This window comes from Rana temporaria, chromosome 8, assembly GCF_905171775.1.
Source record: "Rana temporaria chromosome 8, aRanTem1.1, whole genome shotgun sequence".
Lineage (NCBI taxonomy): Eukaryota > Metazoa > Chordata > Amphibia > Anura > Ranidae > Rana > Rana temporaria.
The window spans coordinates 164,443,359-164,468,714 of NC_053496.1; the positions used below are offsets into that span (position 1 = coordinate 164,443,359).

The window sequence follows — 25,356 nt, forward strand, 5'->3', positions numbered from 1 at the left end:
CTTATAATATGGAAATGCATAATGATATACAGTATATGTTAGGTGCTTTTTTTTTATTTACTTTTTTTATACGACAAAATTAAGTTATTTTTTTTTAATGATTTATAAACTGCTGAAATGAGATGACTACATTAGTTGTTTCATTTTTATTTATTTGCTGTCATCTGATGATTACATTTTAGTTCTTACTGTATGTTTAGATATACTTAAGCTTTTTTTTTTTTTTTAATGATGGTCTTATTTAAGACCTCAAAAGCCAAAACATGCCAACAATTGAAATTGACAAAAGCAGTAATTATTTAACCGCTAGATAGAAAACTCACAGATGATAAGACGTTTAAATTGACAAGCAATGTCATTCCATTCTCCTGTTCTTTGCAGCTCTACACAGTCTCGTGTGCCTTGATTATTATTGGGTGCATCATTTCTCCAGTTGGTGTAGGAGATCGCATCACCCAATGGACATCTGTAAGTCCCATCTGTCTTAATTTTATTTATTCCAAGAAAAGCAATGGCATCGTAATCAGTGGTGATGGAACGTGCGGCTTCATTCTCATCACCATTCTTTGGAGTGGCAATTTGACCTCCCGCACCTGTACACCTTTCTCTAGCATCAGTGAAATAGCCTTGACCACCATCTGAGAGGTAAATTTTGTCACCACTTCTAGCTCTTCCTTTGAAAAATAAAAAGGCTAAAATGGAAAGAGAAGAGAAAAAAATATATATCATCACAAGACCTTCTATGATGTACAGGTATCTTCACTTAGAGCAAAATATAACATTGCAGTGATGATGATGGGCTGGTAAAGGATAAGTTCACCCTTGTGCAAAAAATTATAAATGTACATATTTTTGCAGCCAAAAAATAAGCATTTTAATATTTTTTCCATAGGAGCCTGCAGACCATTGCACACAAAATTAATGGTTGCAATGTCAGGCTCCTGCAGAAAAGCCTTGCAGACTTATGCCCATACCTCTGTCAGTTTGAAGGCTGCAGTGCTTATGAATGTACTATGAGGGTAATCATCAGCACCCTCAGGCCCCATACACACGACCGAGTTTCTCGGCAGAATTCAGCCAGAAACTCGGTCGGAGCTGGATTCTGCCGAGAAACTCGGTCGTGTGTACACTTTTCAGCGAGGAAGCCGACGAGGAACTCGTCGGGCCGAAAAGAGAACATGTTCTCTATTGCCTCGTTGTTCAATGAGGAAAGTCGGCCCGCCGAGATCTCGGTGGCTTCCACACTGAACTTGACGAGGAACTCGATGTGTTTGGCACGTCGAGTTCCTCGGACGTGTGTACGGGGCCTCACAGTTGATTAAGAACTACAAGCCATCTGCTGAGGTGGCGGACTAGACTTGTTGTTTTCTCATTTACAAATCTCTGTAAATTAATGACATGGCTGTGCAGGCCAAGCCCTGCACAGCCGGCCAGACATGAGTTTCCAACCCATCACTGCTCAACCCAAAGCGAAAAATCATACAGATGAAAATGTGCGTTATGTATCTAACTACACGTGCCTTTGGAGAAACTATGTTGTATATCTACAATCCAACTGTAAAATATATTATACAGTTTTTTGAAAATAATCATGTGACAGTGGGTCTGGGGAGAGGAGCCCATGCCCTCTGTCACAGGGGAAGGGGGTAGTAGGAGCATGTTACACGTTACACCTTAAATATGCATGTAACATATAACATGCTTGTAAAGATGAACCTTTCGTAAGTCAACCTGTTGCTATCTCCTGTTTTTAGCCAAGACATGGCCCAACTCAAATCCATGCAATATGCCCCTCATTTCTTGTCTTTAATTTATAAACTCACAGATCCACTGGAGGATTATGTTTCTCCATTTAACAGAGAATTTCATCTGACCTTTACCCCTGCCCAGATCAAAAGGGCAATTTTGTTTGCACATACCGTATTTAATAAAAAAAAAAAAACACATTACTAATAAATACTACAATCTGCATACAATCCAAGTCATCCATACATAAAGAACACAACGTATTCTTACTAAGAACAAAATATGTCTCCATGGTCCAACTCAGATTCAGTCTCTCGGCTCAAAAGTAAGTCCCACTCCCTAATAGAACATGTTTGGTACATTGGGCCCTAAAGGTGTCCAACTAGATTTTTTCCAACGGTTCTTCATTTCTTCTTACCTGTTTGCAGTTCTTTTACTTTATTTTGAAGATCTTCACATACTGGGGAAAAAAGAATTTGATACTGTTTAAGGATTCATACTATGACATAGGATCTTTACCATGTCATCAATTTGTCTAATCACAGCTGATTATAGTGCAAATAGGAAGTGCCAGTTATCTGCTTTCTTCTGCTTACTCTGACAGCGCGTGAGGAGTGATCAGTGCAATGATTATCAGTGCCCACCAGTAATGCCAATCAATGCCTATCAGTGCTGCCTGCCAGTGCCCATCAATGCCTCCTCACCAGTGTCGCCTATCAGTTCCGTCTATCAATGCCTCATCAGTGCTGCCCATCAGTGCCCATCATTGCTTCCCATCAGTGCCCATAATGGTACCCATCAGTGGCGCTTATCAGTACCCCTTCAGTGCCACCTATCAGTGACCATCACTGCTGCATATTAGTGCCTCTTTAGCGGTGCCAATCAGTGCAGCCTCATCAGTGCACATCAGTGAAGGAGAAAAAATACCCATTTACAAAATGTTATAACAGAAACTAAGAAAAACATATTTTTTTCAAAAGTCTTCTGTTTTAAAAAAATAAAAAACCCAATAGTGATTTAATACCACCAAAAGAAAGCATCTGTCTCAGAAAAATTATAATTTTTTTCGGTCCAGCATCGCATAACCGCGCAATTATCATTTAAAGTGTGACAGCGCTGAAAGCTGAAAATTGGCCTGGGCAGGAAGGGGGTGAAAGTGTCCTGTATTGAAGTGGCTAAAGGTGCCACGATTGCAGTGCAGTAGGTTAAATTGGGCTTTGAGGAGGTTATATTACACCTCCTCACCACCTGTCAAATGGCCACTAAAAAGCACTTTGACTGGAATGAGGGAGCCTGAGATTGCTAGAGTGGGGATTATATCAGATCCTGACCTGGAGTAAGGAACAGGTTTACGACTCCTAGGATTTGCAGCTTGCAGGTGGCCAGGTGCCAACACAGGAAGAAGTTGGTCAGATACCAGAGTGGTTTAAGAGTGTTGGGATGTCTCTTAGGCAATGCTTTCTCATCAGAACCAAGCCTGTTGCTCAGCTCCATAGGTTATATCCTTCCAGTTCTTGCAGCTCTCCACACAGACATCTGTTAGGAAGCTGACACATTTACAGAGGCATGCTAAAATTGGAGGCCAAAGGGCCAGATGTGCCCCTGGGGCCATACGTTGCCCAGGTTTGCTCCAGATCCTTATGTGCAAGCAATGTGGTTCTGTGTCACAGTACGCCTACTGAAGGCTGTAAAAATGGTTGTAAAATGGACCATTTTATATTCACCTGAAGAGAACCTGTGCTATACCCATACAAGCAAAGTAACAGGTTCACTTAGCTCCCCATCCCCTTCCTTATATTCCCATTAAATCTGCTCCAGTCAAGCACCAGAGCCAAGTAAATTACCCTGTACATCAAAGTATGGGAAAGCATGTGACATCCATGAAGCAATACATGGTGCCCAGTGGTGATAAATCGCAAGACCCCAAAGCTGTCATATTGGGGAACAAGTCCTTGAGCACTGTACAACCAGACCAACAGAGACCTTAAAATGTAACTCCACTTCCTCTGGGTGAAAAAACATTACCCTCTGGATGACCAATGTACTGTACATGGCAAAGGTTGTGACAAACTTGGTTGTAGCTCCTAAAGAAATAGCTGTTGAAGAGTTCACCCCATTTCCTGTCTGGTAAAACATTGTAAGTAGAACAAGAAGTGGGGATGAATCTTTATAACAAAAGTCCCAGAAATCCCAAAAGGGGTCTCGACCCTTCCCCACTCTGTCCAAAATTAATAAAAGAAGTTTTGGCTAAAGCTAAGGCTAAGCTTTAAACGGGGTTTAATTTATTACAAAAGGGTAAATGCAGTGACTGGGAGTGAACAGCAGCTCAAAATCTCTACCCCGGGGGGGATTTTTTTTTTAAAAGAAGCCGGACTTTATGTATTTTGTCTGATTTAGGACTTTTGGAACAGTGCCAGGAATGGAACCATTGCTTATGGTTGGGCAATCTTTTAGAGTCAGTGAACAATAGACATGTGAAGAATGGAAAAATTTGTTTAGTTTTGTATCAGATAGATTAGTTATGTTACTAATTTTGTTTTGTTACAGAATTCATTAGTTTGTTTTCAGAATTTGTTTAGTTTTGTTTCGTTCTCCTTAAAATGTGTTTCCTTAATTAATGAATCTAACGAATTCCAACTTTTTAGAACAATCAGAATTCTGATTAGTTGAAAAAAATTGACTGGTTCAAATTCAGTTAAAAGAATAGCAGGTTGTTAGGCAGCAGGCTGGAAAGCCGGCTGCCCGCGTCCTTAACAACCATGACACACCATCTGTCAGCGGGCTTCCTCACTGACAGATGAATGTAAAGAAAAGAATGCCAGCATTGCCTGGTACTCCTTGCGGTCCTGGAATTCCAGGCAATCCAGGCAACCCTGTTTGATTGTAGCATACAATTTAGCATAATATGAGAGTGAGGTGACCCTGGGCTCACTTTAAACTTTTGTTTTTTAAAGTTAACCTCTGGATTTACTAGCCCCCCCCCCATTATCCCTTACCACGCTTTAGAGCCCTGGCTGATTTCATACTATCTATGGCTACAGACAATTTATTGTATTCGTAAAACATCTGTCATGGCAAGGACATACAGGAAACAGTTGTTTGCTGCATGCTGCATTTTATTGTAGTGCATCGTACTGAATCGCATCGCACTGCTTTACATTGCCATGAATGAAGTGTAGTCACATATAGTTTGTACAAAAAAAAGGGAGCCGTGTGATGTGCTGAATCGGGCACCACACAGCTCCCTCTCGCAGTTAGGAATAGACAGCTACCGGAGTGGCAGCTGTTTGTTCCTGTGTGAATTCACCCTACTGCATAAAAAATATTTAGGTATCAGTATTGCCCCCACACCCACCTTATACTTACCTGAGTTCTCGCTCAATCCAGTGCTGTGCCCATCTGGAGTGGCTCTGTTTTCTCTCCCCACTCTCACAGGACAGACTGAGGCCCCGTACACACGTCCGAGGAACTCGACGTGCCAAACACATCGAGTTCCTCATCGAGTTCAGTGTTGAAGCCGCCGAGGATCTCGGCGGGCCGACTTTCCTCATTGAACAACGAGGAAATAGAGAACATGTTCTCTATTTGGCCCGACGAGTTCCTCGTCGGCTTCCTCGCTGAAAAGTGTACACACGACCGAGTTTCTAGGCAGAATCCAGCGTGTGTACGGGGCCTGAGAGCAGCAGAAGCCATTGGCTCCCATTGCTGTCAGTCAAATTCTGTGATGAGAAACAGAGGGCGGGGCCAAGCCACGCTGTCTGTGAATGAGTGCCCCCATAGGAAAAAGGCTTTCTATAGGGGCGCTCGCTGAAGAGGAACCAGGAGTGTGCAGCAGTGGGCCCGAGAAGAGGAGTTTCGAAAGAGCAGGTATGATAAAAGAAAAGAAAAAAAACTTGACTTTATAATCACTTTAAATCAATTTTATATTTTTTGTAAAGATAATAATTTGTTTATATGTTATATATATATATATATATATATATATATATATATATATATATATATATATATAATCTCACATAAACACATTTTTATGAAAAATATAACTGATAGTACATATCGATGCAAAAAAATTTCCCCAAAACTCCTATTCCAGATTCCCTTTAAGATATGAGTATTTTACCTTGTTCTCCCTTCTCTTTTCCTGGAGCATCGCTCGGCATCACTAAAGCCGCATGGAGAAAAAGTAGACCGAAACCCAACAGAGCTTTCATATTCTAAACACAGCAGATCTACAGAGGAAGAAAAAAATATATATTTTACTCAATTGATGCTAATGCCCCCACTCCATTATTGAATGAACTTGTCTTTGCTAATCTCAAAAAATACTACGGTACTTGTCATGGAAGATTAATAGCAAGGATGTGTTCTAAGTCATTGACCAGTTGGGGAAGTTTTTACTTTCCATCCCGGGGGTCGCACCAGGAAATCTCTCCAATGTGATGGGGAATCGCCTTCTAGTTGTTGGTGAAACAATGTCCCTATTGGATGATCTTTCCTGTTCCAGATCTCATATTGCTTTATGTCTTGGTGACGATGGCCACCATAGCAAATAGAGTGAATCTTTCCAGTGGAAATACAGTAATAAATCATAACAGAGGATTTCACTCTTCCTGACTCTATCCAAAACTACAAATAAAGAAAAAAATATTTTCCATTGAATTCAATTTTTTTCATTGAAAATTGAAAAATATTCTTACCATCCAAAAACTGGTGAATTATAAAAATAAAAAAAAAGAGCTTAAGTAATTTTGGCAGCTGGACCTACCAATACATAATAATAAATGTACTGAGAAATAGAAGTAAGGTGCTCATTTAAATGGTACTTAATCGTACAATGGTACTTACCAAGGTAGACACTGGAGACCTGACCAAGGTAGACACGAAAGCAGGGCTGGATTAACATAGGGGCTGATGGAGCTGCAGCTCCAGGCCCCTTCCCCAAGATAGGCCCATTTGCCCAAAAAAAATAAAATAAAAAAGATTGACTTCGAGGATTGTAGCTCAGCTCTCCTATACATAGTTCCCACCGTCATACTCTCCACATTCCTCTCCTGTGCATACTACCTATTGTCATACCCTCCACACTCCTCTCCTGTACATACTTCCCACTGTCATACCCTCCACACTCTTCTCCTGTACCTACTGCTCACTGTCTTACCCTCCACACTCATTTAATGTACATACTGCTCAGTATCATACCATTTACACTCCTCTCCTGTACATACTGCTCACTGTCATACCCTACACACTCCTCTCCTGTAGATGCTGCCCCCATCATACCCTCTACACTCCTCTCCTGTACATACTGCCCACTATCATACCATCAACACTCCTCTCCTGTACATACCGCCCACTGCGATACCCTCCACACTCCTCTCCTGTACATACTGCTCACTGTCATACCCTGCACACTTCTCTCCTGTACATACTGTAACCCAACCTTACCCTCCACACTCCTCTCCTGTACATACTGTAACACAACCTTACCCTTCACACATACTGCTAACTATCTTTCTCTCCACATTCCTCTCCTGTACATACCGCCTCCCATCATACCCTCCACACTCCTCTCCTGTACATACTGCCCACTGTCATACTCTCCACAATCCTCTACTGTACATACTGCCCACTTTCATACCCTCTACACTCCTCTCTGGTACATACCAACCTCTGTCATTCCCCCCATACTCCTCTCCTGTGCATACTGCCCACTGTCATACCCCCCATACTCCTCTCCTGTACATACTGCCCACTGTCATACCCTCCACACTCCTCTCCTGTACATAGTGCCCACTGTTAGACCCTCCACATTCCTCTCCATCACCTGCACATACTTCCCAGTTTTATACCGTCCGTACTCCTCTCCTACCCCTTTTACCCACAGAAACAGTTCTTTAAAATTATACTGAATATCCTCAATATTACTAGCTCTAGAATGGAGACACTTTTGATGGTTCAACTAAAGGAAATCTTCTCAGTCCTCATATTTGTTCTGCCCCATTATTAGTACTCATTTAATTTTGTGATTTCTACTGTGATGTTTAGAGGAACATAGGGGATCTCAGCTACTCTAAATATAGTACTTGTAAAAAAAAGTGTCCCTTAAAAATATTTTTGAAATGTTTGCAACTATGCACTTAGGCACTGCCCAAGGGCTACCGGGTCAGTAGGGGGCCCCATGAGAGGCTCCTGGGTTCCTGTGATAATAAAGCGGTAGTAAACTTCGCTAAGATTACTACTTTTTAGAGGCCCTGAGGTAGGTTATGCCAAAATATGCACAGCATATTAGCACATTGGGGTACACTTAAATTGTCAGACTGAGCCTTCCAGTGCTTCGATCTGTGATCTGTCCGGCAGGTCCCGGGCGCTTCCATCTTCACCCGGTCTTCCTTCTGGGCTCTGTGCCTTCGGTCACTTGCCTTGGCTGGGCTGCGTTGATGTCATTCCCATACATGCTCATGCGCATCCTCTCTCTCTCATCCCCCCTTTCTCTCTCATCCTCCCTCCCTTACCCCTCAAAAATCCCAACAAAATCCTCAGCACCAGGCCCATGATGTTCTTAATCTGGCCCTGCACAAGAGACCAGGAGAAGATAAGGCAGAAGATCCAAAGTGGTCATCTATATATACTATATATGTTATCTGATTACGTACATATTTCTAACTGCAAACTAAGTAAATCAGCAACAGCAATTACAAACTTTGACCCCAAATATCTCCCAAAGAAAAGAATGACTCCAGTAGGCAGATTGTTGGTGTTTACAAAAACATGCTTTGGTTTACCATGAGACATAGACGATCTACAATTATTAAACTTCTGTGTGCATAACCTTTTTTTTTACAGAGATGACAGTAAATGAAAAATGGATTTCAGGAAACATGGCACTGTCAAAATTTACTTCACAGTATCGCAGAAATAATTACATTTTTTAAAGTCAGATTTTATTTAAAGATAGAAAAGTTTTCCATTTACATAGTAACATAGAAACACACTCTCACACAGGAAAGATAGACAATGGAAGATAGGACTAAAAGACAGCACTGAGCACACAAAGTCCCATCACCTAAAAACTTTGGTGGCATTCTATGAACATTCAATTTAACCACAGTTAGCAATGAAAGTGATATATGTAATAAGCAAATGAGAGGAAGTAACAGTAAACTTGCAAGAAGTCTGAATCAAAGCATACACAAAACAGCAATGAGACAAAGTTCTCAGACATAAGAGCATCCAGTATCGTAGATTTGTTGCATGGTGATTGAACAGAGCCCCACTGATGGAAGTAGAAATCACTTGTTATAGTGTCTATCTAACCAATCAGTGACAGCTCCTGGCGCATTGAAGAAATGGGTAGCGTCATTTACAACTACTCACAATTTAGCGAGGTAAACCATTGAGTATTGGAGGTGCAAATTTTGAAGTCTTTTCTTAAATCTTCTTGGTATTTACCATGGTGCTTCTGCACATTTGGCAAGAAATTCAGAAAGATCATACAGTAACTTTGGTTCCATTAAAGGAAACATCTCTTAGCTATCTGAATCCACAATGAATATTTATCCGGTCTTGGTAATTGAGTAATCAGATAAGGAAAGGGCCTGGAGGATAAGCAGGGGTAAGGGCCAATAGGGACATGATGGGTTCTCTCAACCGTAAATGATGAAAGATGCTCTTTTCCAAACATGTTTAATAGTCAGCATTCCGCAAAATCAGATGCGTGCTCCGAGAGGCCCACCAGACTGATAATATTGCAACACAGGCATTTTTTGAGATTCTATGATTTCTGTATGTGGCATCAACCTTATGAATGGTTGTGGGTTGGTGCAGCATTGTGCGGCAGCAGAAAACACTAATGCCGCGTACACACGATCGGTCAAACCGATGAGAACGGTCTGATGGACCGTTTTCATCAGACCAAACCGATTGTGTGTGGGCCCCATTGGTTATTTATCCATAGGTTAAAAAAAAGCAATCTTGTTTTAAATTTAACTGATGGACACCTAACCGATAGAACAAAACCGATCGTTTGTAGGCACGTCCATCGGTTAAAAATCCAGGCATGCTCAGAATCAAGTCGACGCATGCTTGGAAGCATTGAACTTAGTTTTTTTCAGCACGTCGTTGTGTTTCACGTCACCGCGTTCTGGATCGGGTTTTTAACCGATGGTGTGTAGGCACGACTGACCATCAGTCAGCTTCATCGGTTAACCGATGAAAACGGTCCATCAGACCGGTCTCATCGGTTTGACCGATCGTGTGTACGCGGCATAAGAGTCCCACAGCTTAGAAGTTCTGCAATACATGACAAGGCAACTGGACCAGGAAAACTCACAGCATGTAACGGCAATCTGTCAGTAAAAGTAGGCCTTGGGTGTGCCGACAGCGTCTGTCTCGAGGGGCAGAATGTGGCCGGGCCATATAGGGATTCTTCCAGATAGGATGGTGTGTCCCTGCATTTTCCCAACTCCTCTGGAACCTCTCCCTATTTAGCATTTTTGCCAGACGGAAGATCTGTCCCTACTTTAGCCACACGCTAAATGCGCCTGAGCCATGGTCTTAAATAGACTCTGCCCGACCCAAGATGGCCATCAGAGTCAAGGGGAAGCAGCATCCAATCAGAAAGCTGTCTCCTGTGACTCAGGAAACCACAAAGGAACTAAGTTCCTCTTGACTACCTCTGCAAAACCTCTGCTTTTGAGTGCCACCTGCAGTGGAGAAAGCAGACTGCACCTGTCTACACGGTCACTTTCACATCTGTTTGAAAAGGGTGTACTATGTTTTGTAGCTCGCTTACATGTCCCTCCAGTGTTGAAGTGCGGTCCATGATTTTTGTAGATCATGTCTGAGAAGTGAAATAAAGTGCAGTGAAACCCATCTCCACCATCAAGTACTCTGGTTCAGACCAGTTAGTGCTTAAACCCTGCACCTTGGGTCAGCCAACATCATCCGCCACTGTGACCTGCTCACGTATGTTTCCTGTTGGGCGGTGTGAGCATCTTTACTGCTATAGCTACTGGTCTCTGAGCTTGACCCCTGACCATGATAGGGGAATTGTGGGGAATCTTAATCTCTGTCAAGGCTGAGCTCACTTGTGTCTTGTGGCTTGTCACCATCTCCTGCACTTTCTCCCTGGTGTTGCAACCTTCAATGTGGTGTCTGTGCACAGCTTCCACCATCTTGCACACCTTGTTCCATAGTGTTGAGCCCTTGTTCTAATCTATTGTAACAAAAGGAACTGTCCTGTATGGTTGGGATTGTGGACTGTCCATGCAGCCTGCACGCTGGATGGGGATGTGCTTGGAGAGCACTATGTTTCAAATTGCACCTCATATACCCCATTAACTGTACAACATCAGATTGTGGAGGAGACACTGTTAAAAAAAGAATAATCGGATATTGTAGTATCACTATGTACAGGCGGCACTGCTCTACAGAGTGAAAGAAACTACAGCTCCCAGGGAGCCATGTAGCCTTAGGAAGGAGTGCAGAAATGCTTAGTGAACTAGGTCATGGTGCCCTAACTGGGGAAGAGAACAAACGTCCAGGCTAAAGCGCTGAGCCACAGTGTTGCAGTGTGGATTCATTGGCCATCGTTTGCATCCAAAGTGTTCCAGTGCTGGCTCATTGGCCATCTTCTGCATCCACAGTGTTCCAGTGTGGGTTCGCTGCCCATCTTCTACATCTCCAGCATTCCAAAGTGGCTTTGCTGGAGCTCATGCCATGGACCTATGAGGGGCCACTCTGCCATCGACTTCCATGGCTGAATCGCAGTATTGATAAGAGAGTTGTTAACCCATTGCTCATACTGTACAACAGGAACTGAAACTTCAACCCAGCACAGCCTCTTCCGCCTGCTCCCTGGGCATTGCCTTGCCTGTTTTGTGTATCAAAGCATCCATCCAGAACTATGTATAAATGTAACAAATCAGTGCAATATGATAAAAGACCCAAATAACAGCTGCTGGACACCAGGGTCAAATCTCAAATCCCTCAGATAAATATAAAAACAGATGGTGCAGCTATAATGAAATCAGTCCATATGAACAATAAAGCACCCTCAGTGAGTTCTTCAATGTAAATGATGGAACATGCAGAAATCCTTGTGATGTGTGAAAAACACCTCCACCAGTGGAAATAAGATGGCCGCTCACCTCACAGTTAGGACCCCACGGTAGACAGGGTCAAAAACAGCATTCCCTTACGGGTGTAATGGATGAATCCAAATCCTAATGTAGGGCAGCGATCTCATAAACTATGGAATACTCTCAATATAACATTCATCATGAAATGACAAAGAACAATCCCATAGTGCTCTCCGCAATAAAAATGATACAAACAGAGCACTGAGCCAGTGCTAGCTTGATCGGCATGTAAAACAGATAGGCGATTGTCGTAGGTGACGTCACTGCGCTGTCCTAAGCTCCATACGTGTTACCTCCCTGTGGGCGATGACTTCTTTAGCGGATTCTAAAGCAATTGTGACGCCCGCTATTATGTAGAATAAACAAAGAGTTGCTATAGCGACCCGACGCAGAGACATAAGACGATAATCAATCTTTCTTGATTTGGTCATTAATAAGGGTGTTGACCACTTTAAATTAGTCAATTATTTCAAACCTACTGACCGTAATTCTTATATGCCCCTGGGGAGCTGCCACCATCGCTCCTGGTTGTGCAACATCCCCAGGGGGCAGTTTATTAGGTTACGTAGAAATTGTACTAGTGATGATGATTTTCATGCTCAATCATAGGTACTGGTATCTAGGTTTGAACAAAAGGGTCATGATAAGAATGAGCTGGAGGGAGAGATAAAGAAGGTTAAGGCTATGGAAAGACAAACCCTTATCTCTGATCGTATTGACGGCGGGGTTCCCCTTAATATCCATACCAGACCTGAAGGGCCTGGTAATTGAATTTGGGGGGACCCCCACGCTTTTTTTTTTTTTTTTTTATGAATGAATCCTCTCTGAATTGCCGGGAGCCGACAATTCATTATAGCCGCAAGTCCGGTTTTAAATGACTTTTTTTCTTTCAGAAATGACACTTTGTGCAGGGACAGTTCTAAGTACTGGAAACATGTGCTATTTCACATGCTAATTTTACACCCCCCCCCCCCCCCCCTAGGTACAACATTTAAAGGAGTATTTCACTTTTATTGTTTCACTCTAAGCATTATTAAATTAACTGCTCCCGAAAAAACAGCCGTTTTTAAAACTTTTTTTTGCATTGATACATGTCCCCTGGGGCAGGACCCAGGTCCCCAAACACTTTTTAGGACAATAACTTGCATATTAGCCTTTAAAATTAGTACTTTAGATTTCTCCCATAGACTTTACAAGGGTGTTCCGCGGCTTTTCGAATTTGCCGCGAACACCTCAAATTGTTCATTGTTCGCCGAACAGGCGAACAGGCAATGTTCGAGTCGAACATGAGTTCGACTAGAACTCGAAGCTCATCCCTACTAATGATATGAGATCATTCTTTCAGCCGACCCATCAACAGCTGTCCTCTGGATCCAGCATCAGGGAACGCCTAGACCGACAGCTGTCCGACTACATCGGGTTAACGGCCGATGTGGACGCACTGAGAAGTGATGAACCCCTTGACTACTGGGTGCGCAGGCCTGATCTCTGGCCAGAGTTTGCACAATTTGCAATGGAACTGTTGGCTTGCCCCTCATCTAGTGTCCTGTCCGAAAGGACGTTCAGCGCGGCAGGGGGGGGTCATGACCGATAAGCGCACTCGCCTAGCTCACAACAGTGTTGACTACCTCACATTTATAAAAGTAAATGAAGCATGGATCTCGGAGGAATTCAACACATGTGACCAGTAGACCATGTTTCATTCAAATTCTGGTGAACGCCTGTTGGCTAATTTTTTGGGCCTGTACTGGTCGACACTTTATTCTGTATCCAGTGAATTCCTAATTAACCACCAGCCACAGAATACAAAGTTGTTTGCTGCTCGGTGAATGCCTGTGGCTGTGGGCTAATTTTTGGGGCCTGTAACGGCCGACACTTACTTCTGTATCCATTGAATGCCTAATGTACCACCAGCCACAGAATACAAAGTTGTTTGCTGTCCGGTGAACGCATGTGGCCGTGCGCTAATTTTTGGGGCATGTAATGGGCGGCACTTACTTCTGTATCCGATGAATGCCTATTGTACCACCAGCCACGAAATATAAAGTTGTTTGCTGTCAGGTGAACGCCTGTGGGCTAATTTTTAGGGCCTGTAATGGCCGACCCTTACTTCTGTATCCGGTGAATGGCTTAATGTACCTCCAGCCACAGAATACAAAGTTGTTTGCTGTCAGGAGAACGCCTGTCAGCTAATTTTTGGGGCTTGTAATGGTTGGCACTTACTTATGTATCCGGTTTTTCACTTAATACTTCTGGTAGGTCAGTGTCCATGTTGTGGGACTATTTGTGCACAGCTAGTAAGTATTTTGTGGCTGCAAATATGACCTGGAGGTTTTTAATATTCTCCTGCCATTAAAGTCAGTGGGGCCCGCCGCGAACTTGCGGTTCGTGGACATTTGCGATCGTTCGCAGTTAGCATTCGCGAATCGTCCCATCGGATGTTTGTCCATCACTACACTTGACTGATGGCTCCCATGCCAGCGAGCCCAGCTGACGATACTGGTCATAGAGGACGACCTTACGTAATGTATCATTGATGTTTTTGAATTTCATATGCTGTATAATATTTTCCTTTAGTGTCTGTATGTTAGCATTCCTATTTTCTTGGGAAATAAATAAGACGTTGTTTTATTAAGCAGTGTGTTTATTTTCATAGCTAACCTTATATCATTGTACTATCACCAGTAACATTGTCAGAGCTTTGATAGTCCAAGCAAGCAGCCTAGCAGGTCAGGAAGGGGGGTGAGCGAGTGCCCCGCCCCTCCTGAACCAAACCAGGCCACATGCCCTCAACATGGGGAGGTGCATTCCCCCCCCTCCCCATGGGGACAAGGGTCTCTCCCCCGCAAATCTGGGCTGTGGTTGTGGGGGTATGCAGGCAGGGGGCTTATTGGAATCTGAAAGCCCCCTTCAACAATGTGGCCCCCAGAATACAGCCACCTCCTCATGTTAATGAGTATGGGGTACATACCCCTAACCATTCACCAAAAAAGTGTCAAAAATAATAAAAACACAGAAACAGTTTTTGACAAATATACAACTGAATAACCTGTTTACTGGTCGAGATGGGTACAACAAAAAATTCTCTTTGGTGAATTTTTTTTTTAATTATTTTCTTTTTTTTATTCTTTTATGCTATTTAATGTTCTCTCATTCACGACTCTCTCTCTTCAATTATTTTTTCCGATTGATGACTATATTTTGGCATAAGATTGTAATCTGTGACATCACGCTTTCGGTTATTTATTACTATTGTTAAAACACGCAGTTATATGATGTATCTATACAATGCTATGTTTGATTTCATATTCACCTAATAAAACTTTATTAAACAAAAAAAGAAAACCATCATTGACACCCTCCATAAGGAGGGAAAGCCTCAAAAGGTAATTACAGAAGTTGGGTGTTCCCATATTAAGTATATATGCTGTTTAGATTGGCTTACCTATAGTCTAGTCTCAGCTAATACTAAGACCTATGAACCGGTGTTTTCTTAACCACTTAACGACCGCCGCATGTACATATACATCGGCAGAATGGCACGGACAGGCACATCAACGTATCTGTACGTGCCTGCCTAGACGTGGGTGGGGGGTCCGACTGGGACCTCCCCCCCGGTACTTGCGGCGGTTCCCGTGGCTGTAGGAGCGATCCGGGATGAGGGCACGGCTGTTAGTTTCTGGCCACCCCCTCCCGATCGCTCCCAGCCAATCCCCTTCCGCCAATGCGCTTCCTCTGCCTGTGTAATGTAAACACAGGCAGAGGAAGTGATGTCATCTCTCATCCTGTCAGTATTTTTGTCCGGCGAGAGGAGAGAAGACATCACAAGTAAGTTGAACCAAAAGACCACTGACACCAGTGACACATAGGCACACCTAACCCCCCCAGTCACCCCCTGATCACCCCCCCCCCCCCCCAGCCCCCTGTCAGAGTGTCACTGATTGCAGTGATCATTTATTTACTGATCACTGCATTTAGTGTCAGTTGTGACAGTTAAAAGTTGAAGGGCAGTTAGTCTTAGGCCCCTTTAGGTTCAGGGTAGCCCCCTACCCCCGCCCAATAAAAGTTTAACCCCTTGATCACCCCTCTAGTTAACCCTTTTACCCCCTATTGCCAGTGTCACTAAGCGATCGTTTTCTGATCGTTGTATTAGTGTCACTGATGCCGCTAGTTAGCTAGTTATTTTTTGAGGTTCGTCGCCAGGTTTTTATAGCGTTAGGTACACCCATAAATTTTCTAAATAAAGGTTTTAACCCCTGATTGCCCCTAGAGTTAACCCTTTCACCAGTGATCATCGTATAAGTGTCACTGGTGACGCAGGTTAGCCAGTTAGTTATTTAGTTATTTAGGTTCGCCGCCAGGTTTTTAGAAAGCGTCAGGTACCCCCATATATTACATAACAAAGGTTTTAACCCCCTGATTGCCCCCTAGTTAACCCTTTCACCAGTGATCACCGTATAAGTGTTACGGTTGACGCTGGTTAGTTAGTTTGCTGTTTATAGCATTAGGGCACCCGCCGTATATAACCCAATAACCCCCTGATCGCCCGGCGGGTGATATCAATTAAATTTTTTGCGTCAGTCAGGGTCTGCGTCGCCCCAGGCAGCGTTAGGTTAGTGCCAGTAATGCTTACACCCAATGCGCAAAGCATACACCCCCCTTAGTGGTATAGTATCTGAACGGATCGATACATGATCTGATCAGATCTATACTAGCGTACCCAGCAATTTAGGGTACCCAAAAACGCATTGTTAGCGGAATCAGCCCAGATACCCGCTAGCACCTGCATTTTGCCCCTCCGTCCAGCCCAACCCACTCAAGTGCAGTATCGATCGATCACTGTCACTTACAAAACACAACACACATAACTGCAGCGTTCGCAGAGACAGGCCTGATCCCTGCGATCGCTAACAGCATGGGAGCATTAGGGGCGGAGGAGCGATTTTGTTCCTAATGCCGCATACATACGGTTGACATTCCTATGGAGGCTTTCCCATGGAAAAGTCTGACCGTGTGTATGTGCCATAACTTTTTATGCCGTGTACATACGGTCAAAATTCCAAGGGAGGCTTGCCTGTGGAAAAGTCAGACCGTGTGTACGCGGCATAACTTTTTTGCGGGAGGATGCCCCCATGCTTCGGCATATGTAAATGGTGCATGTATGCCCATCATTAGAAGTGGGTGGATGAAGGGAGGTATTCTAATGGTGGGCATACCCACCGATCAATCTTTTTTTTCGTTCAGCCAACAGGCTGCATAAAAAAAAAGATTACAATACATGTCCAACAAGAAACATCAACGTACTGGTATGTTGCTGGACTTTAAATGGCTATACCAGAATGATGCCTGCGGGTTTAGGTATAATCTTGGTATCATTCTTATCACACCGATCTTAGTGTGGTCAGATGCTTTGAGGGCAGAGGAAAGATCTAGGGTCTAATAGACTCCATTTTTTTCAAAAAGGAGTACCTGTCACTAACTATTGCTATCATAAGGGATATTTTCATTCCCTGAGATAACAATAAAAATGGTAAAAAATAAATAAAACGGAAGGAACAGTTTACAAATAAAATAAAAAAGCTAAATAAATAATAATAATAATAATAATAATAAAAAAAAAAGCATCCCTGACCCCCCCTGCTCTTGCACAAAGGCGAACGCAAGCGTCGGTCCGGAGTCATATGTAAACAGCAATTGTACCATGCATGTGAGGTATCACCGCGAAGGGCAGATCGAGGGCAGTAATATTAGCAGTAGAACTCCTCTGTAAATTGAATAATTTGGTAACCTGTAAAGGCTTTTAAAGGCTTTTAAAAATGTATGTAGTTTGTCGCCACTGCGCGTTTGTGCACAATTTTAAAGTATGTCGTGTTAGGTATCCATGTACTCGGCCTAAGATCATCTTTTTTATTTCATCAATAATTTGGGCAATATAGTGTGTTTTAGTGCTTTAAAATAAAAAAAGTGTATTTTCCCCCAAAAATGCGTTCGAAAAATCGCTGCGCAAATACTGTGTGGAAAGCAAAAATGCAACACCCACCATTTTATTCTGTAGGACCTTTGCTTTTAAAAAATATATAATGTTTGGGGGTTCAACTTAACTTTCTTGCAAAAAAAAATATTTTTTTATGTAAACAAACAGTGTCAGAAAGGGCTTTGTCTTCAAGTGGTTAGAAGAGTGGGTGATGTATGACATAAGCTTCTAAATGTTGTGCATAAAATGCCAGGACAATTCAAAACCCCCCAAATGACCCCATTTTTGAAAGTAGACACCCCAAGCTATTCGCTGAGAGGCATCTTGAGTCCATGGAATATTTTATATTTTGACACAAGTTGCGGGAAATTTTTTTTTGTGCAAAGTTGTCACTAAATGATATATTGTTCCAACATGCCATGGGCACATGTGGAATTGCACCACAAAATACATTCTGCTGCTTCTCCTGAGTACGGGGATACCACATGTGTGAGACTTTTTGGGAGCCTAGCCGCGTACGGACCCCAAAAACCAATCACCGCCTTCAGGCTTTCGAAGGGTGTACATTTTTGATTTCACTCCTCTCTACCTATCACAGTTTCGGAGGCCATGGAATGCCCAGATGGCACAACCCCCCCCCCCCCCCCAAATGACCCTATTTTGGAAAGTAAATACCCCAAGCTATTTGCTGAGAGGTATGGTGAGTATTTTGGAGATCTCGCTTTTTATCACAAAGTTTTGAAAATTTAAAAAAGAAAAACTTTCCAAAATGGGGTCATTTGGGGGGGTTTTGTGCTATTTTGGCATTTTATGGCCTTCAAAACTGTCATAAGTAGTGAGGAGTGAAATAAAAAAATTTACGCCCTTAGAAATCCTGAAGGCAGTGCTTGGTTTTCGGGGTCCTGTATGCGGCTAGGCTCCCAAAAAGTCCCACACATGTGGTATCCCCGTACTCAGGAGAAGCAGCAGAATGTTTTTTGGGGTGCAATTCCACATATAACCATGGCATGTGTGAGCAATATATCATTTAGTGACAACTTTTTGTATTTTTTTTTTTTTTTTTTTGTCATTATTCAATCACTTGGGACAAAAAAAAATATTCAATGGACTCAACATGCCTCCCAGCAGTTTCCTTGGAGTGTCTACTTTCCAAAATGGGGTCATTTGGGGGGTTTTGTACTGCTCTGCCTTTTTAGCGCCTCAAGAAATGAGATAGGCAGTCATAAATTAAAAGCTGTGTAAATTCCAGAAAATGTACCCTAGTTTGTAGACGCTATAACTTTTGCGAAAACCAATAAATATACGCTTATTGCGATTTTTTTTTTACTAAAGACATGTGGCTGAATACATTTTGGCCTAAATGTTTGACTAAATTTTAGTTTATTCGATTTTTCTTATAACAAAAAGTAGAAAATATAATTTTTTTCAAAATTTTCGGTCTTTTTCCGTTTATATCGCAAAAAATAAAAATGGCAGAGGCAATCAAAAACCATCAAAAGAAAGCTCTATTTGTGGGAAGAAAAGGACGCAAATTTATTTTTGGTACAACATTGCATGACCGCGCAATTACCAGTTAAAGCAGCGCAGTGCCAAATTGTAAAAACACCTTTGGTCCTTTAGCTGCATATTGGTCCGGGTCTTAAGTGGTTAAAGTACATAACCCGACCAAACAAACCAAGTAGATTGCATAAAGTAGGGTAAGTGTCACCTAATATGGGAAGAATTTATCAGAAATTTAGTAAACAAGGCTCAAGAATACACTTCCCAAAAATAGGGCAGGTGTGAGCAGAAATAAACCAAGACAATTAAATTTACCTTTAGACAGCATGAACGGCAAATTCAGCACCCCCACAGACCACTGCCAGCAAAGGAAGCTGACGGTGTCTGTTTAAATAGTCCCCCAGTCGGCACAACGTCTGACGTCGTAGGGCGACAGCGGAAGTAATGTTAGCCATTGCGCATGCGCAGCTCCAAACACCACCTACAATCCCCATAAGGCTGTGCGAAGTTGCGGCAACGTCATACATAGACGCGGACCCAATGGGGATGAATGACAGATGGTTCATACAGAGTGGAGCTAGATGGCAAAGGGCAGCAAAGGCAAGGCTAAAAGTCGGGCACTATCACATAGGAAAACCGGTCCTTGGGTGTCCATATAGCCACAGGCAGTGGATGGTGAACAAAACGGGGGGAATGCAAGCGGACTTGTTCATATGGGACAGAGGCAGTCTGGCCGCCGATGGTACGGAGAGGCTGCAAGGGGGACAAAATACACTAAAGGCAATAGGGCAGATCCACAAAGAAAGTATGCCTGCCTATCTAGTGATACGCCGGCGTACTTTCAAATTTCCCACGTCGTATCTTTGTTTTGAATCCTCAAAACAAGATACAACGGCATCTAGGTTAGATCCGACAGGCGTACGTTTTCGTACGCCTTCGGATCTTAGATGCAATTCTTCGGCGTCCACTGGGTGGCGTTCCCGTCGTATTCCGCGTTGAGTATGCAAATTAGCTATTTCCGACGATCCACGAACGTACGAGCGGCCGTCGCATTTCTTTACGTCGTTTCTAGTCGGCTTTTTTCGGCGTATAGTTAAAGCTGCTATCTGGTGGCGTACGCAATGTTAAGTATGGCCGTCGTTCCCGCATCAAATTTAATTTTTTTTATTTAGTTTGCGTAAGTCGTCCGTGAATGGGGCTGGACGTAATTTACATCCACGTCAAAACCAATGACGTCCTTGCGACATCATTTAGCGCAATGCACGGTGGGAAATTTAGGGACGGCGCATGCGCAGTTCGTTCGGCGCGGGGACGCGCTTCATTTAAATGAAACACGCCCCCTACTTGCCAATTTGAATTACACGCCGTTACGCCGCGAGAGATACACTACGCCGCCGTAACTTACGGCGCAAATTCTTTGTGAATTCAAACCAAAGTCAGGTTAGTTACAGCGGCGTAGCGTATCTCAGATACGCTGCACGGGTGCAGATCTTTGTGGATCTGCCCCAATATGTATAAGCTTGGGACCTAATATGCCCTGTCAGTAATAAATCAGTCTGTATAAAAAGAGCAATATTAAACACCTAATTAACAAATGTGTATAGAAATGCAGTTATATGAATGTTTAATACAAAGGAAAAATAGTGACACCATTGCTGGCGATTTATAGTAAAGTAATATAAACCATACCAACGGGCCTACTAAAGATCTATGACAGAAGAAGCCAATGGTTTGGCGAAACATGTTGGGACTTACTGCTGTACAACTCAACTATCTATTTTGATTATTGTATTTATCAATAATACTACAAGTACTTGTTCTATTAACAATAAATATTGTGTTTCTTTAAAAGCAATTAAAATATTCTTCTGTTTTACTATAATCCCCACCTTCCCTACTTTTTCGTCCTTACAGGATGTCTTCAATTTACAAGCCGACCTCAATGCTCTGTCTAATTGGGCGACTATGAGGTTTAATGTTGATACATGTAAAGTTAAGCACTTGGGGGCTAAGAATATGTATATTTTTTACTTTTTGATTTAATAAATATCACAATTTAAAAAATAAAACATTTTCCTCAGTTTAGACCGATACGTATTCTTCTACATATTTTTGGTAAAAAAAAATCGCAATAAGCGTTTATTGATTGGTTTGCACAAAAGTTATAGCATCTACAAAATATGGGATAGATTTATGGCATTTTTATTTGTTTTTATTTTTTTACTAGTAATGGCGACGATCTGAAATTGTTATTGTGACCATGACATTGCGACGGACAGATTGGACACTTTTGACATGTTTTCGGGACCATTCACAATTATTAGTGCTATAAAACTGTAAATGTGACTGGCATGGGTTAACACTGGTCCTACAGTGGTTGCGGGCAATCGCGGGTGCCCGGCGCACAAAGCGGGCGACAGGCACGCGGACCGGTTCCCGGGCGATGCGGCGGGCGCGCGCAGCGCACCCCCTAGCGGCCCGAGAAGCCAACGCCGGAGGGAGAGAGGGTTCCTGCCGAAGTCATATTACTATGACTTGGTAAGGAAGTGGTTAAAGTGAATAACTCAACACCAAGTTCACTTTATGGACCACTTATAAATGTGTACATGTTGATCATATCCCCCCTTATTCTCCTCTTCTCAAGAGTGAATAAATCCAGTTCCTCTAATCTTTCCTCATAGCTGAGCTCCTCCATGCCTCTTATCAGTTTGGTTACTCTTCTCTGCACTTTTGGAGTCCATATCTCTCAATACAAGAAATTATTTTTGCAGTTTGGCATTGCCTGCTATTATTAAGCTTATGATCTTCCAAAACCCCAATAGATCCTTCTCCACTATGGATCCTCCCAGGTGTACTTCTCCTAGTAGGTAAGTTGCATGCATATTCAGTGTCCATTCATCGCCACAATGATATGATGACACTGTACTGCACTGGCGACAGTATGTAAAAAAAATTGTGAAGAATTTATTTTTATTTTTTTTAACCAGTTAAGGACTGAGCTTCTTTCTGTTTTTTTGCTAGAAAAATTACTTAGAACCCCCAAACATTATATATTTTTTCTAACACCCTAGAGAAAAAAATGGCGGTCATTGCAATACTTTCTGTCACACCATATTTGCGCATTGGTCTAACAAGCGCACTTTTTTGAGAAAAATTCACTTTTTTTGAATAAAAAAATAAGACAACAGTAAAGTTAGCCCAATTTTTTTTTTACACTGTGAAAGATAATGTTACACCGAGTAAATTCATACCCAACATGTCACGCTTCAAAATTGGGCCTTCTCGTGGAATGGCAACAAACGTTTACCCTTAAATCTCAATAGCCGATGTTTAAAAAATTCTACAGATTGCATGTTTTGAGTTACAGAGGAGGTCCAGGGCTAGAATTATTGCTCTCACTCTAACGATCGGGGTGATGCCTCACATTTTGAACACCGCTTTCATATGCGGGTGCTGCTCACCTATGCGTTCGTTTCTGCACGCGAGCTTGACGGGACGAGGCACGTTTACATTTTTTTTTTCTTATTTATTTTACCTTTTATAAAAAATGTTACACTGTTCTTTAAAAAAAAAAAAAAACTATCACTTTTATTCCTATTACAAGGAATGTAAACAACCCCAGTAGTAGAAAACAAGCATGACAGAACCTCTTAAATATGATGCCGCGTACACACGATCATTTTTCTGCATGAAAAAAAGTTGTTTTTCAAAAACATCATTTTTCAGGTTCTGAAAAACGACAAAAAAAATCCGAACATGCTGCATTTTTTAACGTCGTTTTAAACAATGTCGTTTTTCGGGTTGTAAAAAATGATCGTGTGTGGGCTAAAACGACGTAAAAAACCCGCGCATGCTCAGAAGCAAGTTATGAGACGGGAGCGCTCGTTCTGGTAAAACTACCGTTCATAATGGAGTAAGCACATTCATCACGCTGTAACAGACAAAAAAGCGCGAATCGTCTTTTACCAACACGGAATCAGCTAAAGCAGCCCAAAGGCGAATGGAACTTCCCCTTTATAGTGCCTTCATACGTGTTGTACGTCACCGCGCTTTGCTAGATCATTTTTTAAAAACGATGGTGTGTAGGCAACGTCATTTTAATGTTGGGAAAACTTTGTTTTTTGGACATGCTGAAAAACAAAGTTTTTTTTCATGCTGAAAAATGACCGTGTGTACGTGGCATGAGATCTGGGGTCAAAAAGACCTCAGATCTCATATTTACACAAAAATGCAATTAAAAAAAGTCATTTAAAAAAAATAATAAAGAAATTTTATAATGGAAAAAAGAAAACTGAATTTTTTTTCAAGATTTCCATTCATTTAGCAAAAAAAAAAACGCAGTAGTGATTAAATTACACCAAAAGAAAGCTCTATTTGTGTGAAGAAAAAAAAATTCATATGGGTACAATGTTATAACTATCATTTGAAGTATGACAGAGCTGAAAGCTGACCTGGGCAGGAAGGGGGTGAAAGTGCCTGGTATTGAAGTGTGTAACGGAATGACCCGTGACACCCAGAGACTTTTGAAGGATGGGGGGTACTCCTGTGCCAGCGTCACTAATGACTCTTGGGTCACCCTGTGCCCCTTTTGGGCATAGGGTGACTGATAAATGATATTTCATGTTTTGCAGGATATCTTGGAATATTACAAGTTGTTAAAGTCTGACTCCAAATGGAGTGTTTTCATTCAATGGGGGGACACATGCATTTGAGGTGTTAATTGCGTCTGCTCCTAGACATTCCATTGTGTGATGCTAATACTGTTTGTCTCCATTGTACTATGTAAGTCTGAAAGGTCAGATGTCTCATTTCAGGGGTAGGGAATTAGCATGTCAATTATGTTTAGTAAAGGAATGTGTTTTGTGTAACAGGTGAGGGGAACTTGTCGGAGACAGGACGTCTGGGGGATAACTAACTCACCTGAATGTCATTATCTAAAAGAATGTGATTGAAGCCCCATTGTGTGATGTGTGGGTGGAGTGTGTCTTTGTTCCTTTGATTACTGTAACATATTTGTACTGTATATAAGAAAGCTAAGGAACCATTAAAGTTTGTTCATACATTTTGAAACCAGTAACAGAGCTTGTCAGTCTCGTTATTCTGGGGAATGGAATGGATCGGGTCGTGTCTGATGACTGTCGGACTGTCGGATAAGCTGTCGTAGTTGATGGAATGGGAATATCGTAAACGGTGGTGACCGTTACAAAGTGATTAAATGAAATTGCCTTTGCTGGTCTCAAAAAATACTACTTGTCAGTGTCTTGAGATTTTTTTATAGCCAGTTGGGGAGTTTTCTACTTCCCATCCTGGAGACACACCAGAAAATCTTCCCAATGTGATTGAAAATCCCCTCTTAGCTGTTAGCAATGCAGGTGTCTCCTTCCCCCTTTGGATCTCATATCACTTTATGGTCTGGTGATGATGGCCTCCATGGCAAATAGGTTGTATATCCCCAGTGGGGATACAGCAATACAGCCACCCTTCCTGACTCTATCCAAAGTGAAAAATAACAAATTATATGCTATAGAAATTTGAAAAATATTCCCACCATCCAAAAACTAGTAAATTAAATTAAAAAAAGACCTGACGTAATTTTGGCAGCTGGACCTACTATCACATAGAAATACATTTATTGATAAATATAAGAAAGGTGCTCATTCAAATAGTACTCACCGGGATAAACACGAGACCTAACCAAGGTAGACACAAGAGACCTGACCAAGTGGTGGTGATCTTCTGTATATATATATACTGAAATGTTATCTGACTATGTACACATTTTTACCTGCAAGCTTAGTAAATCAAGAACAACAAACACAGACGTTGACCTTAAGAGTCTGGTAAGTAAAAGTTTTATGTTTCCAGAGACATGATTTGGTTTACCACAAAACGGTATCCAGCAGATCTACGTTGATTAAACTTCTGTGTACCCAAGAAATGGACTTCTGAAAGTTTGGCACTGTCAAAATTTACTTAACAGTATTGCACAAATAA

General features: G+C 42.1%; 1 protein-coding gene across 1 annotated transcript; it reads right to left on the reverse strand.

Moving 5' to 3' along the window:
- Positions 1–201: 201 nt before the first annotated feature.
- Positions 202–25,104, reverse strand: LOC120909337 (pulmonary surfactant-associated protein D-like). The gene is made up of 4 exons (XM_040321090.1): positions 25,036–25,104; positions 5,870–5,978; positions 2,165–2,206; positions 202–692 (listed from the first exon to the last, which is right to left on the reverse strand). The coding sequence occupies exons 2-4, from the start codon at positions 5,958–5,960 to the stop codon at positions 307–309; spliced, it is 519 nt and encodes a 172-aa protein (XP_040177024.1). The 5' UTR covers positions 5,961–5,978; positions 25,036–25,104; the 3' UTR covers positions 202–306.
- Between the last annotated feature and the right edge of the window lie 252 nt (positions 25,105–25,356).

What these genes read in the sequence shown, in the direction of transcription:
- LOC120909337 (XM_040321090.1), bottom strand. Translation starts at nt 5,960, where the DNA reads ATGAAAGCTCTGTTGGGTTTCGGTCTACTTTTTCTCCATGCGGCTTTA. An exon ending in AAAAGAGAAGGGAGAACAAG is followed by an intron (nt 2,207 to 5,869) that starts GTAAAATACTCA and finishes TTTTTTCCCCAG; the next exon opens with TATGTGAAGATCTTCAAAAT. An exon ending in AGTAAAAGAACTGCAAACAG is followed by an intron (nt 693 to 2,164) that starts GTAAGAAGAAAT and finishes TTTCCATTTTAG; the next exon opens with CCTTTTTATTTTTCAAAGGA.